The following is a 23,430-nucleotide window of genomic DNA, read 5'->3' on the forward strand; positions in this document are numbered from 1 at the left end:
CTAAGTATTTCCATGAATTTCCTGTATTGATCATCTTTCTTTTGCTTTGCCAACCTCTGAGGGAATGGTGCAGGAGTCAACCTCTGCCCACTGCTTTGTGTATTTTCTTTGCTGGAAGCTTTTTCTACCACCTGTTCTAGGAGTTGATCACCTTCCTTCTCCTTACCCTTGTCAACCTCGGTGAGCTCTGCTGACTTATCTATCTCTAATGTAACTGGAGTAGTTGGCTATGTCTCTCTCCTAAATTGAGCAACTTCTTGCCCCATGTCTAAATCTCTTCCATTCCTGAGACTCACTGCCATGAGCTGATTTGGGTTCTGCTCCTTTGGATTAATGTTTGTATCTGCAGGAAATGTCCCTTGTGGGCGATTGTTCAAGGCCATAGATAGTTGTCCCAATTGAGTTCCAATGCCTTTGATTGCTGAATCATGTGCAACTAACTTCTCTTGCATCTTTCTATTTGTCCCAATGAGTTGTTGCAGCATGCCCCTGATTTCAATCATGTTACTGTCCTGTTGTTGATGAAGTGGTTGGTAGGCCAGCTGTTGCTGGTGCTGCTGATTATAGCCCTGCTGCCTTTGATAAGGCACGACTTGGCCTTGTGGTTGTGCTCCTCCTAGATTGGGGTTGTGCTGTGGCTGGTTTGGTCTGTACTATTGGTTTGATGTTGGTCCCCATTGCTGCCCACCTTGCCTCTGGCCTCTAAAATTATTGACATAATTCATGCCTTCTCTGAAACCCTGGTTGTCATTCTCTCCACTCTACGAGCACACATATGACTGGTTTATGCATGGAGTGCATAAGCCTCCATTTGTGGTATCAATAATGTGCACTTGTTTCGTACCCATCTCATTGATTTTCTTTGTCAGCAAGCTCATCTGTGTCATAAGAGTGGCTATGTTTTCTGCATTTGTATTGTTTGGGTCAAGAGCGACAGAATGCACTATTGGAGTGAGTGTTGTGTCTCTCGTCATCCAGCCTGAATTTTGAGACATCTTGTCAAGAAGAATCTTACACTATGGGAATGTTTTGCTCAAGAATGCACCCCCGGTGGAAGCATCTACATTGGTCTTCAGACTGTCAGCCAAACGCATATAGAATCTCTATCCCAGCATCTGATCCGGAATGCCATGGTGCGGACACTTCACCAACATACCCTTAAACCTATCCCAGGTTTCTTGTAAAGTCTTAATCGGTTTCTGCCTGAATTGCAATATCTTATCAATTTGCCTCGCAATTTTGTTGGGTGGATAAACATGTTTAAGAACTGCTTGACTAGTTCCTCCCAAGTAGCAGTGGAGTTTTTTGGGAGTGAATTCAGCCAAGTTTGAGCCTTCCCAGTCACCGAGAATGGGAATAGTAATAATTTGATTGCCTTAGGAGTCACATTCGGTTGTCTTTGAGTGACACAAATTGATAGAAAGTTCTTCAGATGTTATTGTGGGTCTTCGATGTATGACCCGGAGAACAACCCTTTATTCTACAACAGGTGCAGCATGTTTTTGGTAATCTGGAATGTCTCCGCTTGTATCTGAGGAACCGCAATTGCTATGGCCAGGTTATCAGCAATTGGTTGCGCCCAATCATAAAGAGCAGTTTCCGGCACAAGAGGTGCTACCACTCTGATGTTTGGGTCATCTCTATCATTCCTATTATTCCCATTGACGTTGTCTACGTCACCCATTTCAATTTTGAATTGTTCATTTTGTTTTAGTTGTTTGTCGTTCTTGTTAGCCCGGTTCAATATCCGAAATGGTTTCTCAGGATCTAAGAGTCCTTCAAAGAGTTCACTAGTTCTCAAGGAGCTTCTAGGCATGCACCTGAGTCACAGACAAGTTCAAACGTGAGAATTTCAATGGAAATATTTATAACACCGAAGAAAATGGATCTAAACTAATAATCCTAGCAATTCTTCCAAGTTATAATAAATAACACCGTTAGCTTCCCGGCAATGGCGCCAAAATTTGATTACGCCCAACTATGCCTTATAAAAAGGACTAATCGGTCGTTGCAAATATAATTGGGTTTAAGTCCAGAGTCGAATCCTATAGGGAGCTAACCTATTTACTATAACTTTTAACACTGCTAATGATAAGCTCAAACAATTCTCGGATGCTAGATTTTTTTAATGGATAATGAGTAGAATTTAGTTAACTAAGGAAAAATGACAATAAAACTAGCAATAATCAAGAATAGAGTTGAATTCAATGGTAAAATGGTCTAGGGTTATTGATTTCCCCAATTGTCGGATTAATTCCTGACACGTTAGCTATAATCTCGCCGTAACACTCTATAAGGAGTATGAGTTTTGGGCTACCGCAATTATTTCTCGATCAATTACGATAATTTACTAGAAGCGTTCTCTCGACCTACTCTAGTTAACAATCTATGCAACTCAGAATTATCTCACCAAAGATTCGTTATCTCTAACCCTGCTTTTAAATTCAAGTAATTAATCTCTTAACTTTCCTAAAAGTGATGTTGTTCAATAACAATCTAACCAAGTGTTCTTTCTCAAGAAACACAAGATAACTAGACATGATTAATCAAGGGCCCTTTTAATTAATCACAAGACAACACGTAGTTGAACAATCATAGAGTAAAAATGGCTCAATTATATCAAAATAGAGTCAAGACTTCATCCAACAGTTGGTTCCATCAACCCTAGATGATGGGTTTAGCTACTCATACTAATAGATAAAAATTCACTATAGAAAGTCATAATCAACAATTGAATTAAAAAGAAGAAGATAAAAGCTCTAAGGAAATTCTCTATCTTTCTCCCATGTTCTTGCCCTTAAAATCTCTCTAAAACAGCTATCCTTCTCTTCTGGGCAAATTATGCTTCATATAGATTTAGGTTAGTTGCCTTAGAAATTACATAATTGACCCTGGGTTATTGGCTTACGTCAGCTTGTCCGCGGCCGCGGATCTGACCGCGGAGTTTGCCTAGTATTCTGCCTCACTGCGCGACCAATGCGCAATCCGCGGCCGCACACCTGGAGGGGACTTCGCCACTTGCTTTTCTTTCTCTTTTTCGACCGTGCTAACCTCCTATTGGCCTTCCACGCTCCATATTGACTCCAAAACACTCTTTAGCTTCCTCATAGCTCGGAGTGGCTCCTGCAAAACATAAAACTCTTTATTAGAGCATTTTGTTATCTTTTAACATTTAAACATTGATAAAGTTCGGCCAAATTAGAGTGTAAATAGTATTAACATTGCATAATTATAGTCTACTATCACGACTTACGGTGTATTATGACTTGTGTGCATGGTTGGTTTTGATTTTCAAGTAGTTCGGGATGGATTTGATATAATGATTCTCAATTTGGAAGCTTTAAGTTGGAAGAGTTGACCAAGGTTGGACTTTTGAGTAAATGATCTCGATTGGTAATTTAATGATTCTAATAGGTTAGTATGGTAATTTTGGACTGGGCATATGGTCGGATTTGAATTTGGATGTTCATAGGAGATTTTTGCTCTCTTTGTCAAAAGTTGGCAACTTTAAAGAATTGGAGAGTTCATAGGTTTGACCGAAAGTTGATTTTGGTGTTATTGGACTCTTATTACGATTTTGAGACCTTGTATAGGTTCACTTAATGGATTCGAACTTGTGCCCAAAAGTTGGTTGGCATCCGGAATGTCTAAGTATAGTTCGGACACGTTCGACAGATGCGGGAAGGTTTTGAAATTAAGAGGATGATTTAATCAATGATTCTTGATTTTGATATGGTTTGTGGTGTTTCGAGCCTTTAATTAAGTTTGGATAATATTTTTGGACTTGTTAATATGATTGGACGGGGTTTGTGGGGGGGGAGGGGGGCTCAGGTATGTTTCAGAGGGATTCTAGATCATATAGGGAGTTATTAGGATTGCTAGTTTTGGTGTGTCACACTTGCAGTTCATAGTGCGCAGGCAGCGGCAAAGCCAGAAATTTTTTCAAGGTTGTTCAAATTTGAAATAAGTGAATTTTTTCCGATAAAGAGTGTTCAGTATATGTTATATACTACTAAAATCTAATATTTTACCTATATATGTAGTTTAATTTTTTGATGAAGAGTGGTCAATTGACCACCCTTTAACAAATGTAGCTTCGCCCCTGTGCGCAGGTGCGATGTCGCACCTACAAGGTCTCTATGTGCAGATGCAAGGTTAGGCAGGCTTGGCAGTAGGGGACCGCAGATGCGGAGATTATTCATAGAAGAGAAGGCACGCATGCGAGTGGATTCATGCACCTGCAACTCCGCAGATACGGAGTGTGTATCACATATGCGATCTATGGCAAGATGGGAGAAGCTTGCTGATGCGAGATTTGGACAACATAAGCGGTGTTGTTGATATGTGTATATATACCTTATATATTTTCAGTAAATATGTGTATTTTACATTTTTCAGAATATAAGGATGTTTAGGGTAAGCATATATGATTTATTCCAATATTATACATATTATTAATTATACGTGATTTTTTAACTAAAAATCAATGAAAATATTATTAAAGAAAACACATTGAGTGAATGTATATTTAAATTCAAGAAGAGTAGCAATCACTTAGAACTTATAATATAACATGAAAGTGCGGTAATTTAGCTGTGATGGGTAGAATTTGTATATAATTAATTATATGCCTATTTTAGTGAAATTTGCAAGAGAGCTTTATTTTAGGATGAGAGTTATCATCTTTCCTTTTATTTTTGCTTACTTTTAGGGATTATTAATTAGCATCTCTATGTTAATGGAATTGAGTGATTTTCTGCTAGGGAATGTATTTATTTAGTTGCCATGAATGTAAAATAACTATTGCTGCTAGGTTTTTGCAATTTTTACTCAAATAGCATATTTCATACCTTATTTCATGCGTTATTTCATGTCTCAATGGTAGTATATACTATAAATACTTATTTTTCTATAAAATATAAAAGGTAGCTATCAAAAATAATATTTTAAAATAATTTTGGTTTAACGTCATTTCTAGGATGAAGAAGATGCCTGAAGAGTGGAGGCGGAGTACGATGATCCCGTTGTACAAGAACAAGGGGGAAGTCCAAAACTGCAACAATTATAGGGGTATCAAGTTGTTAAGCCATAAGATGGAAGTGTGGGAGAGGGTGATTGAAGGGAGGTTGAGGAGATGTGTGTCCATTTCCGAGAACCATTTTAGTTTCATGCTGGGACGATCGACCACTGAAGCCATTCATATTGTGAGGAGATTGGTGGAGCAGTTTAGGGCGGTGAAGAAGGATTGTACATGGTGTTCATTGACCTGGAGAAGGCATATGACAAAGTCCCTAGAGAGGTTCTATGGAGATTTTGGAGGCTAGAGGAGTGCCTATAACGTATATTAGAGTAATTCAGGACGTGTATGATAGAGCTAAGACACGTGTTAGGACAGCAGGAGGAGACTCGGAGTACTTTTCGGTTGAGATGGGGTTGCATCAGGAATCAGCACTTAGCCCGTTTTTGTTTTCCCTAGCGATGGATTCTTTGATACATCACATTCAAGGGGAGGTGCCTTGGTGCTTGTTATTTACAGATGACATAGTCCTGATTGATGAGACACTAGGTGGCGTTAACGAGAGACTGGAGGTCTGGAGACATACCCTGGAGTCTAAGGGTTTCAAGTTGAGCAGAACCAAGATAGATTACTTGGAGTGCAAGTTCGGCGGTGTTACCCAGGAGGCGGACGGGGATGTGAAATTCGATACGCAAATCATTCCCGGGAGAGAAAGAGTTTCAAGTATCTGGGATCTATAATTCAAAAGGATGGGGAGATAGATGAAGATGTCACACACCGTATTGGATCAGGATGGATGAAGTGGAGGATCGATTCCGGTGTCTTATGTGATAAGAATGTGCCATTGAGACTTAAGGATAAGTTCTATAAGGTAGTAGTTAGACCGACTATATTGTATGGGGCAGAGTCTTGGCCAATCAAAAGCTCCCTTGTCCAGCAGATGAAGGTAGCGAAATGAGGATGTTGAGATGGATATGTGGGCATACTAGGTTGGATAAAATTAGGAATGAAGTTATTCGAGATAAGGTGGGAGTGGCCCCTGTGGAGGCAAAGATGCGTGAGGCTAGGTTGAGATGGTTTGGGCATGTTAAGAGGAGAAGCACAGATGCCCCAGTCAGGAGATGTGAGAGGTTGGCCTTAGGAGGGGTAGAGGTAGGCCAAAGAAGTCTTGGGGAGAGGTGATCAGGCGGGACATGACGCAACTTGAGCTAACCGAGGACATGACTCTAGATAGAAGGGTGTGGAGGTTGAAGATTAGGGTAGAAGGTTAGTAGGTAGTAGTGCATCTCCCTTTGTCTTCTCTAGCTCGATAGTATTAGCGCTAGTATGGTACCCTTTGTTCCTTAGTTTGCTATATTCGCATATCTCATTTCGTTGTTACTTGCCATTGGTGATTCCGTAGTTTGCTAGCAGTACTTCGTTCATATTCTTGTATGCTGCCTTGGAACTAGTTTTCTAAATATATTATCTTGCTACTACTTGTTATCAGTACCCCTTTCATATTATCTGTTGCTATCTTCGATTTAGTTTTCTAATTATTGTTTGTTATTACTTGCTAGCAGAGCTTCTCTCACCTTCTTTAGCCCAGGATCTATCAAAATAGTCTCTCTGCCCTTCCAGGGTAGGGGAAAGGCTGCGTACAACCCACCCTCCCTAGACCCCACTTGTGGGACCACACTGGGTTGTTGTTGTTGTAATTTTGGTTTATAATAAATAGGGTGTATACCTTTGCTATTGGAGGTAAAATTTCCTTTAAATTTCTCTTTCTTCTTGTAGGAGGGATAGCTGAACGGAAGTAATATCCATTATTGAAGATATATTGAACTAAAATATAAATGGGGTTATACCATGATTTTTTGTTTAAATCACTTAAATCATTAACAAAAAAAAGCATAAAAGTCATGAATACATATTTAGAGAAACAGAATGCAAAGAAGCAAAACCCATAATTCAAAGCAATATTGGATTTTTTAGTGGAGAGGAAATGAAGATACACTTAAGGAATGAGTTTTGAAATGAAAGATCAGAAGAATTTTGAGCTGTATAAGTTTTAAAAATTTTAAAGAATTAATGAATTTATGGAGGTAATAATAAATTAAATATGGGGTTGTTAGTGGTTTAATATGAGAAAGAGAAAAGAAAAGATTAGAGGAGGGAGGCTTGGCCGGTGGCAGTTAAGAAGGGGACCAAATAATTAGGGTGGAGAAGATGATGGGAACAGAGGCGGATCCAGGATTTAAACTCTATGGGTTCTACTTTTAATGTTTTAGCATTGAATCCATATTTTTAAAGTTATGGGTTCATATTTATTATTTTTGTAATTTTAACGAATTTTTACATATAAATTTTTATTCCGCGTCGAAAGCTTTGGGTTCAATTGAACCCATCATCAACACTTTACATCCGCCCCTGGATGGGAAGGGATTGGGTACCAAATAAAAAATACAGAAATTTTGACATACGACACTTAAGTAAGTGTTGGGACAAACTTTGTACAGGAGTACAAGACTAACACACTGGTTTTTTGTTAATCACACCCATGCCACTTCACTCAAGTGGTGTATTAGGCACATTTTTAAAAAAATTAGTGTGTAAAAGGTGTGTTATAGGAATTTAGTCTCAAACTTAAGAATAACCTGTCTATTCTGTCTGCTATTTTATTTTAGCCCTCACAAAAGAATAATATATTTTTATATTTAGTAATACTAATTTTTAAAGCTTATTTTATCTTTAATGAAATAATTTAACGCCACGCAAAAATGTATGTCTTATTTTAGATCACAAAGTTTGAACTTTTTTTCTTTTTTAAACTTTGTATAAAATCAAACATCATCATATAAATTCTGACATAGGAAGTAAATATTTTACAGAAAACATAAAATCCAGAAAATAAAATGAGTTGCATTATATTTGATCATCTTAGTAGTTGCTAGATTTAATTATTTAATTCTCAATCTAAAGTATGTAATATTTCTAAGTTAAACTTAGGATTTATTCATTTGCAAGTTCTAATTACTTTCACTATGTAATACTTAAATTTGCTTTTATTTTAATTATTTATAAAATTAGTCATTAAGTACTCTGCTTAGTGGTATTTACCTAAAAAAAAAAAAAAAAACCTATTTCTTCACTGCCTCACGTGTTTCTTCAAACCAAAACCCTCTGCCTCTTCAAGTTTACAATTCTCATTAATATTCGAGGTAAGCAAATTCTCTATTCCAGTGCATATTTGTATCTATGTGATTGTGTATTCTTGCAGGGAGTGATATTATTAACTGTGTTGTGAATTGTTTGACACAGAAAGATATGCGACATGCATTTTCCAAATTGTCTACTGATGAAGTTAGAAAATCTTATCTGGAGTATAACCACAAATGATCATTCGTACCGAACAATCTATCTAATCAAGTCTGAGTTTTTTTTTTTTTTGACAATATGGATATATTATATATAGAAACTAGAAGTTGCTGCTAGTACATATATTTCGAAATTGAAAATCGCCACACATTGGTGATCCAATGTTAGTGACATTTTGGTTCTCTACTAACTTAAGTCTATTACATGTCGTAATGTCTAATGACTTCTTGTAGTAGTAGCCTCCATTAACATCCTTTGACAGTTGTAAGCTCACAAAATGAGGTGGAGTTGGATGTATTTTTGCATTTTCCTTGCATAGCTGTATGTATTCTTTTTTGCATGCATCCTTTGCTAGAAGATGCGCCACTTGATTTTCTTCTTGAAAATTATGTCGTAGGAGCAGGTCCTTCCGTTGGAGCATCAACGATCTGCATGCATGAACAGTGTTAGTTACAACAAAATGGTCCTGGTTGATTACATTAATGGCTTCCGTGGAGTCTGTTTCCACTTTCAGTGGGAATAGATCGTAGCTTATTGCTATTTGAAGGCCCTCATGGATTGCCTGAAGCTCTGCGTGAAGAGGAGAGAAAGCTTTATCTACCTTCTGAAAATCTATTATCCAGTTGCCAAGATAGTTTCTGAATATCCCTCCCATGGCTGATTTGTTAACAACATTTTTGAATGCCCCATCTATATTGAGTTTGTACTAGTGATGTTGCAGGGGATGCCATTTAATGTTGATAGTAAATTTATCAGTGGGTGCAACTCTTGTGGAGTTGAGAAATAGGAATTCCGAGGCCAGATTTTGAATGTCTTTCAAGTGGGGGTGGTAGTGAGTGTTATTGAAGTTGTTATTATTTTTATTAATCCTAATTTCCCATATAATAAAAGGAAGTAGATTTGCCCAAGGAATTTTTAGTGGAAGAGTGTTAATGTTGATGTCTTTTAATTTAATGAGCCAATGAGTGTCCCTGTTAATATCAAGATTTCTAATTTTTAGAGCTTTCCATACGTTTGAGACAATAGGGCATTCAAGAAAAATGTGACTGATTTTTTCCTCTTGATTTGGCAACTGGAACAATGCGGGTTAGTATTTATCCAAATGTGATAGAGATATCATCGGCAGAAATTCTACTATGTAGGCATTGCCAAAGAAAAAATTTGATTTTATTAGGACACTGTAATTTCCATATTCAATCAAACATATTGTTATTCTCTGTATGCCAATTGTTTAGTAAGAGGTAGCATGATTTGGTATTGAATATTCCGTTTGAGCTTAGCTTCCACAAGGGTTTGTCAATGATTTGAAGTGGCTGGGGAATAGAATTAACATTGTCCATAATGGTGGGAGGAAAGTTGAATGAGATGTTATCGAAGTTCCACTTCCCATTATGAAGAAGGTATTTTATTGGAAAAATGTTTTCATTATTTTGGAGAGGACCTTCAATATATTCTCTCAAGGGTGGTAAGTGAGGGATCTATCGAGTCTCCCAAATATTTAGGTTGGAATTTTTACCAATGAGCCATTGGATTCCTTGACTGCAAGTTTTACAACCTTTGAGAACACTTTTCCATATAAAAGAAGAACTATTATATCTCTTATTACCATATTTGAGTATCAGAAGTTTTGCCCAGGGGGTAGTTGTACTATTAAGGAGTCTCCACGATAAACCACATTGTAATACCCTATTTTTTGAATATGCATTTTTCATGCCCAGCCCACCCATATCTTTAGGTTTTGTAATAGTATTCTAATTAATTAGATGGAGTTTTTTACGATCCGTAATAGTGCCCCAGATAAAATTTCTTTGAATTTGATCAATTTGTTTGTGAATTTTTGTAGGGAGCATGGTGTATTGCATGGCATGATTGGGAATTGAGTTAAGAGTAGCTAGGGCTAGTGTAGTCCTTCCTACTATGTTCAGGAGATTTGTTTTCCAAGTGGAAAGTCTAGCTCGCATTTTATCAATGACGAATCGATAATCAGATGCCTTGGGTGCATTATTGAGGATTGGAAAGCCTAGGTATTTCCCAAAAATTTTGGCTATTTTAATATTGAAACCTGAGGCTATTTCCTTGGCCAAAATCATAGGGCAATTTTTGGAGAATATTATTTTGGATTTCTCGTTATTAATTTAGTTTTTTTTTTTCAGTTTTTGCCATTAGGGTAAGGTCATCCGCAAAGAATAAGTGAAATATACCTGGGTGATGGTTATATAGGCTAATAGGGTCCCAAAGATAGGTGTCTACTTGATGAAGGATTAGACGAGATAGCATTTCCATACACATGATGAAAATGTAAGGTGATAGAGGGCATCCTTGTCTGATCCCCCTACTTGGGGAAAAAAAGATAGTTGTTACCCCGTTTACTAAAATTGTAATTTTGCTTGTACTGATGCAATTCATAATGAGACTCTTTATTCTGGTTGGAAATTTGAAATGACTGAGAGTTAGGTATATAAAAGACCATTCCAATCTGTCGAATGTTTTTTCTAGGTCTAATTTTAGGATCATGTGTCCCTTTTTCCCCCTCATTTTTTGAAATGGGCTATTAATTCCTGGATTATGATGGCATTATCCGAAGACCTTCTTCCTTTTATAAAGCTAGCTTGGAAGGGGCTAATAATTTGATGAAGAAAGGGTTGGATCCTATTTGCGATGATTTTTGTAATAGTATTGCAAAGGCCTATGAGTCTAAAAAATTTTAGGTTATTGGCGTTAGGAACTTTAGGGACTAGGCAAATGAAAGTATTGTTAATATCTGGAGGAAGGGTTTGGGTGTTAAAAACTTGAGTACAAAGATTTTTGACTGATTGGCCTATAATATTCCAGTACCTTTGGTACAGAAAGGGGTGTATGCCATCAGGTCCTAGAAATTTAAATGGTTTAAAGGAAAAAATTGCTTTTATAACTTCACCTTTTGTTAATTGATTGTCCAGGATTGAGAGATCAAGATTATCAAAAGCTTGAGAGTTGTTCTTAATAGAAGACCAATTAGTAGAGGAGTGATCTGTTTTGAAAGCATTTTGGAAGTAATTAAGGGTATGGTCAAGGATTTGAGTTGGATCATAGATCCAATTTCCTAGATTGCCTTAGAAATAGGTTATTTTATTCTTCCTAGCTCTGTTTGTGGCAGTTATATGAAAGAATTTAGTGTTTGCATCACCATCTTGAATCCAGGACATCCTGGCCCTAATTTTCCAGTATTCATCTTCTAGTTTAAGGATCTCATTATTATCTTGTTGAAGTTTTGACTCATGATTTTAGAGAAATGAACTTGAGTGGTAATTATTGGAGTATTGAATACCCTTTAGTCTAGCCATTATTCTTAATTTCTTCCTATGGGTATCTCCAAAGTGTTTTTTACTCCAGTTTTTAATATTGTCCTGGAATTTTTAGGAACCTTGGACTTCTTTAACAAGATTTATGAAGTCCGGGTGACGACACCAAAAAGTTTCTAGCCTAAAAGGTTTATTATGATTTACACATTTTTTGGGATTAAAAATTATTAGGATAGGATTATGGTCCGAATGGGTCGTAGGGAGGTGAGTGATCGAGGCCTCTAGGAACATATTTATCCACTCTTCATTAGCAAAAATTATGTCCAGCCTTTCCATTATGAGGCCGTTATTTTTTTCCTTTTATTAGACCACATAAATTTAGGGCCCTTAAAACCTAGGTCAATTAGGTTACAAGAGTTAATACAATTCCAAAGGAAATTAGTTCTTTTATTACTGATTTTCCTTCCTCCTAATTTTTCATCTGAGGCTGGGACATCATTAAAGTCGTCACCTACTAGCCAAGGACCTCTAACTGCATTGTGCATGTCTAAAATATTGTTCCACATTACATTCCTAAGTTTCTTGTCTGTGCTAGCATAAATTGAAGTAAAAATCCAAGATTTGTTGCGAGAAAATACCTCAATAGTTGCACTAATCTCCTGAATTTTACAAACGAAGCTATGGACTGTAACCTTGGTATGATCCCACAAAATGACCATACCTCCCGACTGACCTTCTGCCGGGATTTCTTTCATATCAGTAAAACCAAATAGATAGAGGAGAGGCAGATGACTGTCCATCTTGGTCTCTAGGAGAGTTACCATGCTTGGGTGATGAGTATCAATTAGGTCTCTGAAACTTAGCCTAAAGTTATCATTGTTACCCCCTCTTATATTCCAAATAATAAAGGTAGTTGACTTATTCGTGTTGAACATTGGGTTGTTTAGATCTCCATTCTCCCTCATCCTGCGTGCAAGGATTGGGTTCCTCCTCTGAAAAGGAACCAAGATCATTGCATGTTTTCCTACTATTAGGTCTGCCGGGGTCTTATGTCCATTGTGCACTTGTAAAGTGCCATTGGACAAAAGAGAATATGCTTCTGCTCTTGCATTTCCATGAATAGAAATATTTTTAGCTCGTCTAGGTTTGAATCCTCGACCATATTTTGTGTGATTAAGTTTACAAGATCTATCTCTTCATCCATTGCCTGCTCCATTTGGTTCTGATTTTGTTGAGTGTGTGGGCTTGCATGTTGTGAGCAATATGTGCATTTGATGGTAGAGGTTGGTCTGCATGATCATTCCAAGGGGTGAACACTGGGTTGATGTTGGTTGCAAACTCCGGAGTGAAGAATGGGAGTTTCATTGTTGGGATTGGGCTCTGGATTGGAATGAAATTTTGTGGCATGTTCCAATCCCCTCTCATGGATTAAATCTGGCTGGTTGTGAGGTTTGGAGCTATTAGGGTCAGAATAATGTTCAACCATACTTGGTTGGTGTAATTGTTCATTGCCAAACGAACCCTTTCGGAGATTAATTGTGCTAGGTAATGGGTTTTTTGAAGGACTATGATAGTTTTCCTCCCCTGCAACATGATGTTGAAGGAGATTGCATGTCTCAGTAATCCCATCTCCACCCACGACATTGGTTGATGATTCTGTGGCAAAAGTGGTTGGATCAAGATTCTCCTTGGTTGTTGAGTTGGATTCTGTGGGGTTTGGGGAGGGTTGTTTGCCATGTTTGGTGTTAGGGATACTCTTTGAAGCTGAATTAGACAATAACGTCTTCTTATAGATATTGGAACTCTTGGCATTTTCCTTAAGAGTTTGTGAATTTATGGGAGAAGAAGGATTGGATGTGTAGGAAGAATTAAAGTTTCCAAGGTTTTCAATGATTGGATTGTTGTTTTGCATGCAATTCAACTGGCCTTGCGTGTAATTAATAGAGATTTTGTGGATCTGGGGTGGATTAGATTGGTTTGTATCTACGTGGGGAATTTCAATAGCCATTTGTCCATTGGCTGTGGTTTTGCATGCCAGGAATTTATATTGGCCAAGCTTGTATTTGCCGTGTTTGAGCTTGTGGTATATGGGTTAATAAGGTCATGTTTAGTGAGGGGGTACTATTGGCTAGGGGGAATTATAGTTAGTTTTGGGAGCGGATAGGGGAGAGGGGTGGTGGGGTTAGTCATTGGGGTAGTGGTTTGTGTAGTGAGGGTTGGTAGTGTGTCCACTTCCTTGTTATTATTAAATTTTAATAAATTGTTAATGACGCAATTAGAGGAGTTTTCTTTCAATTCTGTCTCTTCCAATAGTTGGAAATTTTTGTTGTTTTTATGTTTTTGATTGAAATATCAGTTTTGTTGGGATTTAACTGTTATGAATTTATATTTTTACTTTTGTGCACAAATTTCTGGGAAGATAGAAATTTACTTGACTTTGCCTCAAAAATATTAACGTTAATACCTGAATCTTGATGTTTTCTTGGTGATTTTGAAGTAGTATTCATAGAACTCCATCTTTTCCCTTTGTTGAACGAGACAGTTTTCCAAATCTCTTCCTGCCTCTCTTTCCCAGTTCTGTGTTTTGGTATCTCCTTTTTGTGCTCATCTTGTGTTTGAGTAGATGTTGCTTGGGTACACTATTTTATTGAGTGACCTAAGTGACCACAGTTTGTACATAATAGGTTGTCTCCCTTGTAGTGAATATATTGTTTGTGGGAACCAATGAAAATGAAAGGAGTTACTGGTTTGTTTAATAAAAGTTCAACACAAAGACGAGCATATCTTCCTCGGAGTGCTGCTGATGTGCAAGCATCAATTTTCAGTAGTCTACCTATTGTGCTGCCCTTTTTTTGGAGGATCACTCTATCGTAGAATTCTATGGGAAGTTGAGGTAGTCTGATCCAAATTGCAGTGAAAGATTGGGTGGCTTGAGATGCCACAAAATTAGGGACCCAACGCTGGACAGAAAGAAAGCGTCCATAGATAAACCATGGTCCTGTTTGGATGGCATTTGTCATATTTTCTTCTTTATTGAAATAGACAATATAATAATCTTCTCCAAGATCAATTAATGGAAAAGGTTCACTAGGTTTCCATAGGTCCGTTAGTTTCTTTTTTAGTATATCATGAGGGATTCTTTTTCTTTGTAGTTTGTTTATTACAGAATGCCTCCATGGGTAATAGATCCTTTGCTTATCTTCTATGGTGATAGGTACTGAAACTTTTTGATCTTGTGGAGGAGTCTGTGGGTAGGTTTTGTTCTCAAGGTCATAATGTATGTCCATAGGGGATTGATGTGGAGAGGGTGAGTCTAGTGAGATGTTATTGTCCATTTCATTGACTAGTAGTTTGTCCTTAAAGGAAATGGATTCAGTATTCATAGGCTTGATAGGGGAGTTTATATCTAGAGGTTTGGGAGGGATGACTGATTGGTTGAAGTGTTGTGGCATATGAGAATTTCGATGGGATTCTTTGGTTATGGGATTTTAGAGAGAATTCAACTGCGAGAACCCTAAGTCTGAGAAGTTATTGTTATGACTTAGCCATATTATACTAGCATTAGATATTATTTAGCTTGCTCTTTAAACTATATGCATGGAAGTTCATAATTTTTTCATATTTGGAGTCATGTTCAGACATAATGGTGGTATGATTGTCTTTATTTTAATTGATGACTATCTACTTTAGAGTTAACATTTGTCATTTTTAATTCATAACAGTACATTTTTTTATTATAATTGATGACTCTCTACTTTAAAGTTAGCATTTGTTATTTTTAATTCATAACAGTATGTGTATCTATTTTATTTTCAGTTTAATGGCCTGCTGGAATATTGACAAGTTGATATCTAGTCATTTAAATGACTTGTTAAATGACAAAAATGAAGAAGAGGAAATTAAGTCAAGAAGATAAGGAATTGATGGCACTATGTCAAACTGCATGTAAGAGTATATTGATATATTATGAGAAATACATTTGCAAAGAACCATGTCGTACATCTAAACACACTAGGAATATATTTATCCACGAGATATTACATGGAAACGAGACTCGTTGTTATGAAATTTTTTGATTGAGGAAGTCGGTGTTTCTTGATTTAAGCAAAGATCTAATTGATAAATGTAGTCTTAAACCTACACGTGGGATGTCCGTGTATGAGGAGTTAGAATATTCTTGATGATTTGTGCACATGGTGCCAGAAATCAGTTGGTACAAGAGATTTTTTAGCACTTATGAGAAACAATTCATAGGCATTTTTATAGTATTCTAAAAGCTATTGGCAAGCTTGCAAGAGATATAATTCAACTACATCCAAATTATAATAATGATGCAGGAGATCACAAGCCATGTAACCAACAATATCTCCATTTCTTTAAAGTAAGTTATCATTTTTTATTAACTATATTATTGTATTTTACATTATAAATCAAAAACTTTTTGCTGTAAAGTTACATTTAATTTATCCATGTATATATTTATAGGATTATATCGGAGCACTTGATGGCACACAATAAAAGCAAGATTACCTCAAAGTTAAGAGATATCATATATCGGGCACAAAGGTTATCCTACTAAAAATATTCTTGTCATTGTCGACTTTAATATGAGTTTTACATTTGCATGGGTTGGGTGGGAATGAGTGGCTCATGATAATCGTATATTTGGTGAGGCTCTTCATAGACCCGAACTGAACTTTCCATATCCATTTGGGGACAAATATTATCTTGTTGACGCAGGATATTCACATATGAAGTGATATATGGCACCATACAAAGGGGATAATGTGAGATACCACTTCGCAGAATTTCTTCGAGGTGCGACACGGCAATTGCGAGCCCCAAATGGATATAAAGAAATGCTCAATTATTTGCATTCTTCTTGTATAAACATTATAGAGCGAACATTTAGAGTATGGAAAGTAAGGTGGTTGTAATGACCCGACTGGTTGTTTCATGAGTTACAGTCTCGTTTTTCCCATTTCTGCGTCTTTATGCATTGTTCAGTTGTATTTCATCGTATCGTGTTGGTTGGTTCGGGTTTGGAGTGGTCGTGGAGTGGAATAAGACATTTAGTCTCTCATTTAGAAGCTTAAGTTGGAAAAGATAATAGGATATTGACTTATGAGTATAAGGACTCGGATGTGAATTTTGATGGTTCGAATAGCTTCGTTAGGTAATTTTGGACTTAGGAGCATGTTCAGAATGTATTTTGGAGGTTCGTGGTAGATTTAGGTTTGAATTGGCGAAATGGAAAATTTGGCATTTTCCGGTCGTAGTGAAAATCTTGATATCGGGGTCGGAATGGAATTCCGGAAATTGGAGCAGGTCTGTAGTGTACTTTGTGACGTGTGCGCAAAGTTTCAGGTCATTCGGAGGTGATTTTATAGGTTTCGGCATTGTTTGTAGAATTTGAAAGTTTCTAAGTTCTTAGACTTGAATCCGAGGTTGATTTGATGTTTTGGTGTTGTTTAGAGTGTTCCAACGATTTGAATAAGTTTGAATAGTAATTTATGACTTGTTGGTATTTTTGGTTGAGGCCCCGAGGGCCTCGGGATGAATTCAGATGGTTAACGGAAGGACGGGGATTTAGTTTGAGCAGTTAAACTTTGTTGCTTCTATCATTTCCGCACCTGCGGATTGGGGACCGCAAGTGTGATCCTGGCACAAGCGAGATTGGGCTGCATATGGGGAGAATTGGGGAGATGAGGAGAACTGCAGGTGCGCACAAGGACCGCACCTACGAGACCGTAGGAGCGAGAAGCTGACCGCAGAAGCGGGATTTCCAGGGTTAAGTGAAAACCGCACCTGCGATGGTTTTCCCATAGGTGCATCGTCGCAGAAGTGACGTTGAGACTGCAGATGCGAAAAACACTGGGCAGAAGATATAAAAAGGTCTTCTTCGCGAATTTTGCTTAATTTCTCCATTTTTGAAGACGGGGGTGGAGCTTGGGTAGTGATTTCTAAAGAGGGATCGAGGGTTATCAGTTGGGTAAGCTACTTGGACCTTGTATCTTGGGTTTATGACCATTTTTCATTATTAAATCATCATATTAGTGGAAATTAGGAAAGAAAGTTGGGAGATTAGGGCTTGAAATTGGAGATATTAAATTGGGGATTTGAGGGACCATATGAGGTCCGATTTTGATGATTTTGGTATGTATGGACTCGGGAGTGAAAGGAGTTTCTAGTTTGGCAACCTTTTTTGGAATTAGAGACATGGGTCCGGGGCCGGGTTTGAGCTAATTCGGGATTTTTGATCTAATTTGATAATTTTCGTATGGGTTTCATTTCCTTTAGCGTATGTTGATGATAAAATACTAATTTTGGTTAGATTTGAAGCATTTGCAGGCCGTATCGGGAGGCAAGGGCATTGCAGGATAGAGTTTTGGCTTAGTTAAGGTAAGTAACACTTCCAAACCTGGTTCTGAGAGTTCGAAACCCCGAACTATATGTTTTATAATTAATATTGAGGTGACGCAAATGCCAAGTGACGGGTGTGTAGGCGTGCACCGTGAGAATTGCGGCCTGGATCATTCCATGGCACCTCTTAGTGACTTTTTCTTGATGATACTTGTGTGATGATTATGTGATTAAGTTAATAAGCTGTAAATCATGCTAATTATCATGTTAAGGCTTCATGCCGATAACTGCTGAAACCCGAGATGTCATTTCTTGCTGTCATATCATTAGCTTCATTGATATTCTATACTCAGTCTTGTCCATGTATATCATATCATGTCTCTATCTCAGTTATTGTTATTTGGTACATTATATCGTTGTTCCGGGCTAGTTTCTTGCTATTATGAGCCCGTGTGTGTAAGACTAGAGAGTTATAACTGAGTGAGGCAAAGAGCTTGATTATGAGTGATAGTATGGGATCGGGCTGCACGTCACAGCGGATTATTGATTATGCCTTCGTTGTCTTGTGATAGCGCTTGGGCTGAAAGGAGCCCCTCGGGAGTCTATACACCCCCAGTGAGCGTAGTTGATGTTATTGAGGGATGGATCTTCCCTAGACATGGATCTTGTCCGAAGTATTTATACCTGGAGATGGATCTTCTCCATAGGGCTAGAATGGCCTTCCTCGATACTGGATGATTATGGTTACTGATGTGTATATATTCCGGGATGGATCTTCCTGGGACTAGATGGCCATATACAGTACCGAGTGGTTGACTTAAGAGTGGAGGTACATGGTACATTTTTCATGCTTTCCGTGCATTGGTACATAGAGATTTGCTGAGCTTTATACTCCACACTGTTCAGATTGTATTTATTTCCTGTTGAGTCTAATACTTGAACTGCATGCATGCCTACTTTTCTGTACAGTTTAATTGTATTACCTGTTGAAGTTTGGTTCGTCACTACCTGTCAGTCCATAGTTTGGACTTGTTACTTACTGAGTTGGTGTACTCATATTACCCCATGCACCTTGTGTGCATATTCAGGTATCTCAGGGCACGGTAGCGGCTGTTGATCACTCCGATTGCAGACTTCACGGAGATAGCGAGGTAGCTTCCTGGCGATTGTAGTTCCACTTTTCTCCTTCTCTATCTTCCTATTAGTACATTGTTGCTATTTCCAAACTATTTTGGTCTTGTCTTGTTTCGGAACTATTGTAGTATTGCTCATAACTTAGTGACACCCGAGGTCGGGCTTTTACTTTCCAATTTTGTTTTGGTTTAACTTTATACATTTTATTGAATTTTAGTTAAAAAATGGTTTAACTTAAGTTTTAAATGAAATATGGATTATTTTGGAAATGTGTTGGCTGGCCTAGGTTCACGATAGGCACCATCACGACCGAGTCGGTTTTGGGGTCGTGACAAGTTGGTATTAGAGCCTAGGTTACATAGGTCTCACGGGCCATAAGCAGGTTTAGCAAAGTATCGCGGATCGGTACGGAGACGTCTGTACTTATCCTTGGGAGGTTGTAGAACCTTTAGGAAAAACTTCACATTCTTGAATTCTTGTCGTGCGAATTTGTTGACTCTGGTAACTAAACTTCTATTATTCTATTCTCTCACAGATGGTAAGGACACGTGCTACCGGTCAGGCCGGACAACCACCAGTACCACCAATTGAGGCCACTAGAGGCTGGGACGCGGTCAAAGCCATGGTAGGGGCAGGGGTGTAGCACGCACAACAGCTAGGGCAGCACCTGCAGATCCACTAGCCGCCCCAGTTCATGATCAGGTCCCAGTTGCGGATGCTCCAGCAGGACCAGCTCAGGCACCAACTGTGCCTATTGTTATTCCGGGTCTTCAGGAGACCTTGGCTCAGATCTAGACCGTGTGCACTAGCCTTGCTCAGGCAGTCGCAGTTTCTACTATAGCAACTACTTCTCAGGCCGGGGGAGGCACTCAGACTCTCACCGCCCATACACCCGAGCAGGTTGTTCAAGGACTACAGACACCGGAGGTACCACCTGCCCAGCCGATTGCACCTGCTCAGGATTATATGGTACCAGTTATGCCTTATGAGGAGCAGCATCGATTGGAAAGGTTTGGTAGACTTCAACCTCTGAATTTCAGTGGTGTAGAGGGCGAGGATGCCCAGGGTTTCTTGGAAAAGTGTCAGAGGATGCTACGTACAACGGGTATTCTGGAAACCAGTGGGGTCTCGTTTACTACTTTTCAATTTTCTGAAGCTGCCTTTACTTGGTGGGAGGCTTATGAGAGCCATAGTCCTGTTGGTCAGCGCCTCTTACCTTGCATCAGTTCTCCATTCTCTTCCAGGAGAAGTATGTACTGTATTCCCGTAGGGAGGAGCTGCGCAGGTAGTTCGAGCAGTTGCGTTAGGAGGACATGACCGTGATATAGTATGATATGAGGTTCTCCGATTTGGCTTGTCATACTATCTGGCTAGTTCCCATGGATAAGGAGAGGATCATGAGGTTTGTCGATGGCCTCACTTATCAGCTACAGATTTTTCTAACTAGAGAGAGGGTATTTGGTGCTTTTTTGAGGAGGTGGTAGACGTTTCCAAAGAGATAGAGTCAGTTCACCGCCAGGAGCGAGATGAAAGGGAGGCCAAGAGGCCTCGGGGATCTGGTAGTTTTGGTGGTGTTCGTTTGGGAGGTCAGTTTCAGCATGGCAGAGGCTGTCCATTCAGACATGCTCAGCCAGCTCGTTCGGGTCACCGTGGTGGATCATCGGGCCATGGTTCTCACAGTTCACATCAGGGACACTCATCTCTCAATGCCCTTTTAGCTTAGAGTTCGACTCATGCACCATCAGTTCAAGATTCATCTATGCCTGGTTCTTCTAGTAGGTATCCCGGTACTAGGGGCTCCCTTCAGTCCCCACCACCATTTGCTAGGAGAGGTTTCTTCGAGTGTGGAGATTTGGGTCATATCAAGAGGTTTTGTCCCCGTCTTATAGGAGGTTCATCCCAGTAGAGGAGCCAGCCTTCTACTTCAGCACCAGTTATTTCCCCACCCGCTCAGCCAGCTCGGGGTGGAGGTCAGTCAGTTTGGGGTTGCCCTATAGGGAGAGGTCGATCAGGTGGTGGTCAGGCCCGTTTCTATGCACTCCTAGCTAGACCAGATGTTATTGCTTCACATGCGGTGATTGCAGGTATTGTCTCAGTTTGCCACAGAGATGCCTCTGTGTTATTTGATCCTGGTTCCACTTTTTCATAGGTGTCATCATATTTTGCTCATTATTTAGATACGTCCCATAAGTCTCTTGTTTCATCTATCCGTGTATCTACTCATGTGGGCGATACTATTATTGTGGACCGTGTATATCGGTCTTGTGTGGTAACTACTGGGGGTTTGGAGACCCGAGTGGACATTCAGTTGCTTTGTATGGTGGATTTTGATGTGATATTAGGCATGGATTGACTATCTCCGTATTGCGCTATTTTTGACTATCATGCTAAGATAGTGATGTTGGCTATGCCGGGTGTGCCACGGATTGAGTGGCGAGGTTTGTCGAATTATGTTCCCAGTAGGGTGATTTCATTCTTGAAGGCCCAGCGGATGGTTGGGAAGGGTTGTCTTTCTTACTTAGCCTTTGTGAGGGATGTTAGTGTAGTGACTCCTAGTATCGATTCTGTTCCAGTAGTGAGGGACTTTCCGGATGTGTTTCCTGCAGACCTGCCGGGCATATCACCGGACAGGGACATTGACTTTGGTATTGATTTGGTGATGGGCACTCAGCCCATTTCTATTCTACCATATCGTATGGCACCAGCGGAGTTGAAGGAATTGAAGGAGCAACTTCAGGAACTCCTTGATAAGGGGTTCATTCAGCCTAGTGTGTCGCTGTGGGGTGCACCTGTTCTATTCATGAAGAAGAAGGATGGCACTATGAGGATGAGCATTGATTACAGGCAGTTGAACAAGGTCACAATCAAGAACAAGTATCCTTTGCCTCATATTGATGATTTATTTGACCAGCTTCAGGGAGCGAGGGTATTCTCCAAGATTGATCTTAGGTCGGGGTATCACCAGTTGAAGATCAGGGACTCGGTATTCTTAAGATAGCTTTCAGGACCCGATATGGTCATTATGAGTTCCTTTTGATGTCTTTTGGGTTAAACAATGCCCCAGCATCGTTCATGCATTTGATGAACATCGTGTTTCGGCCTTATCTCGACTCATTCATTATTGTATTCACTGAAGATATTCTGGTGTACTCGCATAGTCAGGAAGAGCACGTTGAGCATCTGAGAGTGGTATTGCAGCGGTAGAGAGAGGAGAAGCTTTATGCAAAGTTCTCCAAGAGTGAGTTTTGGCTCAATTTAGTGGCTTTCTTGGGGCACATGGTGTCTAGTGAGGGTATTCAGGTTGATCCGAAGAAGATAGAGGCGGTTCAGAGTTGGCCCAGACCGTCCTCAGCCACAAAGATTCACAGCTTTCTTGGTTTGGCGGGTTATTACTGTCGGTTTGTTCAGGTATTTTCATTTATAACATCACCCTTTACCAAATTGACTCAAAAGGGTGCTCCTTTCATGTGGTCGGATGAGTATGAGGTGAGCTTTCAGAAGCTCAAGACTACCTTGACCACAGCTCTAGTGTTAGTTTTGCCATCAGCTTCAGGTTCTTATATAGTATATTGTGATGCTTCTCGGATTGGCATCGGGTGTGTGTTGATGCAGGAGGGTAGAGTGATTGCTTATGCTTCTCGACAGTTGAAGCCCCATGAGAAGAATTACCCTGTTCATGATTTGGAGTTGGCCGCCATTGTTCACGCGTTGAAGATTTGGAGACATTATCTCTATGGTGTGTCTTGTGAGGTGTTTACTAATCATCGTAGCCTCCAGCACTTGTTCAAGCAGAAGGATCTCAATTTGAGGAAGCGGATATGGTTGGAGCTACTAATGGATTATGATATTACTATCTTGTATCACCCGGGGATGGTCAATGTGGTGGCCAATGCTTTGAGTAGGAAGGCGGTGGGTATGGGCAGTTTGGCATATATTCCTGTTGGGGAAAGGCCTCTTGCAGTTGATGTTTAGGCCTTGGCCAATCGGTTTGTGAGGTTGGATATTTCGGAGCCTAGTCGGGTCTTACCTTGTGTGGTTTCACGGGCTTCCTTGTTTGATTGCATCAGAGAGCGCCAATATGATGATCCTCATTTTCTTGTCCTCAAGGATAGAGTTCAGCATGACGATGCCAGTGATGTAACTATTGGTGATGACGGAGTATTGAGGATGCATGGCAGTATATGTGTTCCCAATGTAGATGGGCCTCAGGAGTTGATTCTGGGGAAGGCCTATAGCTCGCGGTATTCCATCCATCCAGGTGTCGCAAAGATGTATCAG

At 39.3% G+C, this 23,430-nt stretch overlaps 1 protein-coding gene across 1 annotated transcript; it reads right to left on the reverse strand.

Annotated features, from left to right (window-relative positions):
• Positions 1 to 8,474: 8,474 nt before the first annotated feature.
• LOC142176214 (uncharacterized) lies at positions 8,475 to 9,029 on the reverse strand. Its single transcript, XM_075243337.1, has one exon. The coding sequence runs from the start codon at positions 9,027 to 9,029 to the stop codon at positions 8,475 to 8,477; it is 555 nt and encodes a 184-aa protein (XP_075099438.1).
• Positions 9,030 to 23,430: the final 14,401 nt, after the last annotated feature.

Source organism: Nicotiana tabacum, chromosome 22 (assembly GCF_000715075.1).
Source record: "Nicotiana tabacum cultivar K326 chromosome 22, ASM71507v2, whole genome shotgun sequence".
Taxonomy (NCBI): domain Eukaryota; kingdom Viridiplantae; phylum Streptophyta; class Magnoliopsida; order Solanales; family Solanaceae; genus Nicotiana; species Nicotiana tabacum.

What these genes read in the sequence shown, in the direction of transcription:
- LOC142176214 (XM_075243337.1), bottom strand. Translation starts at nt 9,029, where the DNA reads ATGGGAGGGATATTCAGAAACTATCTTGGCAACTGGATAATAGATTTT.